The sequence below is a fragment of the Lolium perenne genome, chromosome 4 (genome assembly GCF_019359855.2).
Source record: "Lolium perenne isolate Kyuss_39 chromosome 4, Kyuss_2.0, whole genome shotgun sequence".
In the NCBI taxonomy this organism is placed as follows: domain Eukaryota; kingdom Viridiplantae; phylum Streptophyta; class Magnoliopsida; order Poales; family Poaceae; genus Lolium; species Lolium perenne.
The window spans coordinates 336,553,767-336,559,920 of record NC_067247.2 but is presented as its reverse complement, the minus strand read 5'-3'; the positions used below and the strand labels follow the sequence as shown (position 1 = coordinate 336,559,920).

Here is a 6,154-nt window from a genome sequence, read left to right as displayed (position 1 = left end):
GCATTTTAAACATATTTTGAAATTTCAAAAAAAATGAAACAAAAAAGTCCGCACATACATCTTCACGTGATACATGCTTAAAAGTCATTTCAAAAAAAAATCGATTTGTCATCTGACGCGTGTAAAAAAGACAAAATTCAGTGCTGAGAATAAGGCTCATCACAAGATAAATTTTCTCTTTTTTACATAGATCATAAAAAAAATTGTTTCTTCATGAAACTTGGTGAACTCGCATATATTATGGAGATGTACATGTAGATTTTTTTGTAAAAAAAATTTAACACTTGCAACTATAACTTTTTGTAGAGGGAGCATATGAATGGGGATGAATTGAATTTCCGCATGTGATAACCCTTTTTCCAAATTGCCTTAAAGACGTCCAAGGCATGAGGCACCTACAAATATGCTATGCGGTAGATGATTTCAGTATGCAAAGCCATGTACGATGCCGGATGGGGAAGAAAAGGCCGATGCCTTACCACATCGGCAACGCGGAGGCCGCTCACGGGGCATGACATGGCGTTATCGATCGTTGCGCAAAACTTGTTAGTCTTCTGTTGGATGTACGACCACGCCTCTCTTGGGGTGATAGTTGGCCACGTTCACTATGAATGTGGATGGGAGCAAGTAGTCGGTGCTCATGAAAATCTTGGGTGAACTTCTTCCAATACGCATTGCACTTTTGGTTGGCACCGCATATAGGATCTCGGCTAGTTTCCAGCCAAACTCGGCACAGCACGAGGTCCTCCTTGGCAGCCGATAGTCATTTGGCTCACCCCGTCTTCTTCCCATCGCCGGCGGCCTCGACCTCGATCTAGCCCTTCTCGAAGCCAAAGCCCCCCTCGTCGCCCATGCCATCATCAAACATGGTTGTATCTTGGTACACTGGTTGGCGCAATTGGGAAAACAATGGCGCCTCGTCGACATCGTACCCTTGTGTTTGTTCCTCGATCCCGGGCCGTCATCCGGGATGAATCCGCTGCCATTGAGCATGACCTGCATATGTACTCTCGTCGTCCTCCGCAAAGTACGCCTCCGGATCATTGGTCATCACAGGGGAATGTCAAATCACAATCAAAACGCAGGGCGCGATCATACCTCGTCGGCAGGCGTTGTGAGGGTCGGCGGCATTTTGACGAACGGGTTGATGGACACAGGAATGTTCTCCGACAGGATGGCCCTGGACTTCCGGGTACACCCTGGCCCCAAATCTGCGCACGTCGGCGACCGATTGAGGTCAAGCTCAGTAGACGGGACCTTCGACAACGAGAGGTGGGAGAGAGGTTGTTGGACATGCATGACCGGGTAAGGCAAAGACGGTGGAAAATGTGATGGTCATCGATGCAGAGGTAGTTGTGCAGCATGGGAACTTAAGAGCTTGTCGACGAGGCATGGACATGGCCTCGGAGCGCGTCCCGTTTCAGTATGAGGACGGCTTCAGCGATGGCCCAAGATGGGCGTTGGCTTTGGTCTGGATCTCCAATGTCATATGAGCAGCCACCCTTGCTACGGCATCGACAGCAAGCTGGGCTTCTCTCGCCTTCACGATGGGTGCGTCGTTCAGCGTGTTTCTTGGTTTGGACCGCCCTCTCCTCCATCGGCATCTCTTTCTTTGGCACCCCAGCCTTCTGCTTGCGCCTGGCGGCACAATTTCCGGCCGGGGGTGTAGCAGCAGGTGCCGGAGCTGGGGCGGCAGGGTCGATGTCCATGGCGGCGACAACATCCATCACAAGGTGGGTAGGGTTTTTGGCGCCGGCCAATTTCGTGTATTGGGTGGCGGGTGAAGAAATGGCTTCTGTGACACTGGCAGGCGGACCATATAGGTAGCGGAGGGGGACCACCGGCAATTCGAACATAATTTTAGGCCAGGTTTGCGTTGAGACGGACAAACCGGTCGCTTTGCGTTTGGTCCGTTTGCGTCGGGGCTGTCGCTGGAGATTCACTTAGCCGAACAAGTAATGGAGAGATGGAGCAAGCCACAGAGTTCAAAATTAAGCAATATTTGGAACCAACATCTTTTCTACTGAGCGCTCATGAGCATGTGGTCACCACTGCAGTATGTAATAAGAATTACTTGCGAAATTTTGAATAATATAATTATCTGGCAAAATGTATGAACGGTGAACGAATTAGTAGCAAAATTTCACACGTATTGATTGTCCAAACCAGCTAGAGAAAGTCAGTGAAGGCATTGATCCATCAAACCAGCTAATGATTCCTTCAAGCATCACATCTCACAAAAATCTTGGACGAACATAACAACAGTTCAACCCTGAAGAATAATCTGCTAGCTATATATTATGTGTGCGCAGCCCACTATTCGCTGACTTTTCAAATACTTGTAGGATTAGCTCATGTCACAGTCCCAAAACGGTGTCGGATTGAACGTCTGGGATACCTTCGCTTCGTGTCACGTTTGAGACGTGTTTCTCCCGGCCGCGCCCCCTAAACGCATCCTCCAATTTTTTTTACATTAAAATAACTTTCTTTTTGTTTTTGTTGCATTTTCATTTAAATAGATAGGTGGAACATTACACAAATTAATACATAGTTTGGACCATGGTTGAAATATTGCAAAATGAGGAAATCTAACTAGTATCGGCCTCACGGGTTTCGTGTGTTCGTTGCCAGGAAAGAATACTCTCAGTCACTCAAACTGAAAAATCTAGCTGGCTATGAGAGTGCCCTGTTGTTGTTCTTCGATGCACAAGAAGAACATACAGAAACATACACTAGTGGCTTCAGTTGATCGGCGGCCATCTTCGCTGCAAAATCATTTTGGCTGGTCATCTCGCCTAGGCCCTCGATATTCTCCACAGAGTTCAACCCAATATCAAAACTCCATAGAGTTCGCACAAGTCTCAATCTGCCAATGCCGTTGGGGAGAACTGTACCTCCTTGAACCAGGAGATGCAACAGCAGAGGCAAACTAACAATATCAGATGGAAAATTGGTGGGGACGGTTTTTGGTCCTGGTACTGATACTGGTAGATCAAGTGTCTCCAATTGTTGTAGCTCACCAATTTGGCTAGGTAGCTCAATCCTCGTATTGCTAATCACCTGTAAGTGTCTCAATAGAAACAACCTAGATATACCAGTGAGATCTAGCATATCATTTCTGCCGTAGCCGATATCTAGATGTAGAACTCGGACATATTTCAGTAGCATCAAAGATTGGCAAGAAAACCCTCCAAAAGCATAGACTGATCGAACTTTTGATAATGACCCATTGACCACTGCTGATGTCACTCTGCACTCTTCACCAAAGCACTGGAGTGAAGCTCTCAGGATATTTCTGTGCATCCATAACACAACTTCCGGGTCATTCAGCACAGAAATAAAATTTTCTTCTTCAATCTTGGATCTGATGAGATCTAGCATTATGTCATGTACTCTGCAGCTCCTCAACTCTCCATTGATGTCAGTAACCACAGGCTGGATCATGCTCCTATTAATAAGCTCATTGAAGTAGCTTATTGCAACATCCTCTGCATCTAGCCCAGGGGTTGGACACACGAAACCTTCGGCTATCCATTGCCTCAACAAATCAACCCTGTGTATCTCGTGGTCATCTGGATACATGGCAAGATAGAGCAAACATGTCTTAAGATGGTTAGGAAGGTTTCTGAAGCTAAGGTCCAAAATTTGTCTCATCTGATCAAGAGTCGGATTTCCATCAATTATGAATCCGAGTAGTGGCGGAGCTTGGTGGAAGTTGCTGGGGGGGCAAAATGAAATTCATGAGTTCATGGGGGGGGGGGGGGGGGGGGCCAAAAACACAAAAATCCATAATTTAGGCTCTTTAGTGCATGTGCAAATCATGGGGGGGGGGGGGGGGCGATGGCCCCCCCTGACATGCACTAAGCTCCGCCACTGAATCTGAGAGACTTCCTTACATACTCAAATGTTGTCTTTGGTTGATCAGCTAGAAGGCTCGATATACACTGGGCAGGAACCTGATGATAGCAAGTGCCAGACCACCACATTTTCTGAGAATATCTTTTGAAATATCTTCTAATTCAGCTGGGCAGGAACCTTCTGAACCAAATATTCTGCTAAAAACATTCTTCTTGAATCATGCTCATTAAGAGATTTCATCTCATAAACACATCCTCTGCTTTTGGAGCAACAAGCAGCAGCAATGGAATAAATCCTTGTAGTTGTTAGCACTCTACTGCCATGATTATTTTCTGGAAAAGCATATTTAATTATATCCCATGCCCGCTTATCCCATAAATCATCAATCATAATAAAGTACCTGCAAATCACACCACATCGAGAACACATAAATGTTAGTTAGTAGTGAGATCTTATAACCTTGGGAAATTATAGTCCTACTACCTAAATCACAAATTCCATGTGTACATATCTATACCATACACCATGATAGCACATACTATTTAATTAGATCTATGTAAATTACATTTTACACATCATAATAGCCTTCGAATCTTTGAATCTTTCCTGATAAGTAGATATGAATATGAATACAAGAAGTCAAAGTCGTTTTGCAATATATGCAATAACTTCCATTTCCTTGTTCTCCTCATTTCATCAACTAAGTTTAACTAGAAAGTAAACTAAGATAGTACGTTCTCTCACCCGGATAGTGAAACATTTGTCTGTGGGTCTAAGAGCAACTGATGTAGCCCGACCTACGGTCTTTCGCTTCATCATGTGCGTCAACGTCAAGAACCACACTCAAGGCCGAGGTCACTGAGGCATGGAAGAGAAGAAGGAAGAAGAGCGTCTGAGGTTGCCTAGGAGAGAAGACGCCAGCCACAAGTCAATTCGGGCCAAGGCCCATGTACCCCTTTGTTTCCCTAAACTACCCCTCCTTAGTGGCTCCCTATATATAGGCTCCCACCTCCCCCTTCATTAGGTTAGAGTTGATGAACTAGAATTTGGCTCATGCCTCCACCATCCCTTTGGGATTAGGGAAACCCCCTCCTTAGATTACCCAAATCTATTGTACAAGGCACTCCTTATATGATTAGTCTCTCACACTTGTGATTCTACCACGGTCTCTCACTCGTGTGATTCCACCGATCGTATACCGATCTTCCTCTCGGGGATTCTACCGCGTGTCTCTCCCTTGAGAGATTCTATCGGGATAGTGGTTCGGGCTATCGGGAGTAAACCGGAATTGTATCGGGTTGGTGTGTGTATGCGTGTGTTCATCGTGTTCATCGCCGTGTTCTTCGTGTTCTTCCTCTCCCCCGGCTTTCCCTCGGTCAATTCGTGAGATCGGGCAACCCACGTGGCCTTAGGCCGCATCATATGGTATCAGAGCAAAGGTTGCCACGAATTTGACCTTCAATTCCACCGATTTTCGTCCAAAAAATTTCCCAAAAAATTGCCCCAAAAAAATAGCTCGAAATTTGATCTCCGAAATTGTTGCGTTTTTTGTGGTTTTGATCCAGAGATTTGGTGTTATTTGTGCTGATCTATCATTCCCCCATATTTTCTTTGATCAATTCCATCAATTTCGCTCGAATCTGAGGAGTTTCCGTCCGTTTCCGTGAAGAACAGTGAGGAAAAGCTGGAGCTGTTCTTGGCCGAGTTGGTCAACGCACGCAGCAGCGCCATCTCGCGCAAGGCCCCGCTCGTCCTACCACGGCCGGCCACCAAATCGAGACGCCGTCCCGCCCACCTCCACTCCGCTCGCCGCTCCACCCTGCCGCTGCTCCCACTGGCCCGCCCACGCGCCGCATCTTCCCAGGCCATCAACACGCGCAGGCCAACCTCGCCACAACGCGCCGCCCGAGCCTCTCCCCGCTTGCTTGCTCGCGCCGCCGGCCGCTCCTGCTCGCCTCCGCACGGCCCTCGCCCTGAAGTCACGCCGCGCGCCTCCCTGCTCGCTCAATCGAGCTCGCCCAGCCAGGCCCGCATCCATCCCGTCGCTGCTCACGCCCGCCTGACCACCCGTCCACGCCTCGCCCAGGCCCCGCGCCCACCGCCTTGCTCGCTCGCGCGCCAAGCCTGCCCCGCCTGCCGAGCCGCTCGCCGCCAGGCCACCAGCTCCTCTCCTTGCCGCGCGCCCTTGGCCCCGCTCGCCCTGGCCAGTCTCGCCGCCAGCCTCGCTCAGGCCCCCGTGCCCTCAATTCCTTCTCAGCTCGACAACCAACCGGACCAAAACCGAGCGCCCGACCGG

At 48.3% G+C, this 6,154-nt stretch overlaps 1 protein-coding gene across 1 annotated transcript; it reads right to left on the bottom strand.

The window, feature by feature from the left end:
- Positions 1-915: 915 nt before the first annotated feature.
- On the bottom strand, positions 916-3,735 carry LOC127296560 (disease resistance protein RGA5-like). The gene has a single exon (XM_051326676.1). It carries the CDS (start codon positions 3,652-3,654, stop codon positions 2,674-2,676), a length of 981 nt encoding a protein of 326 aa, XP_051182636.2. The 5' UTR covers positions 3,655-3,735; the 3' UTR covers positions 916-2,673.
- Between the last annotated feature and the right edge of the window lie 2,419 nt (positions 3,736-6,154).

What these genes read in the sequence shown, in the direction of transcription:
- LOC127296560 (XM_051326676.1), bottom strand. Translation starts at nt 3,654, where the DNA reads ATGAGACAAATTTTGGACCTTAGCTTCAGAAACCTTCCTAACCATCTT.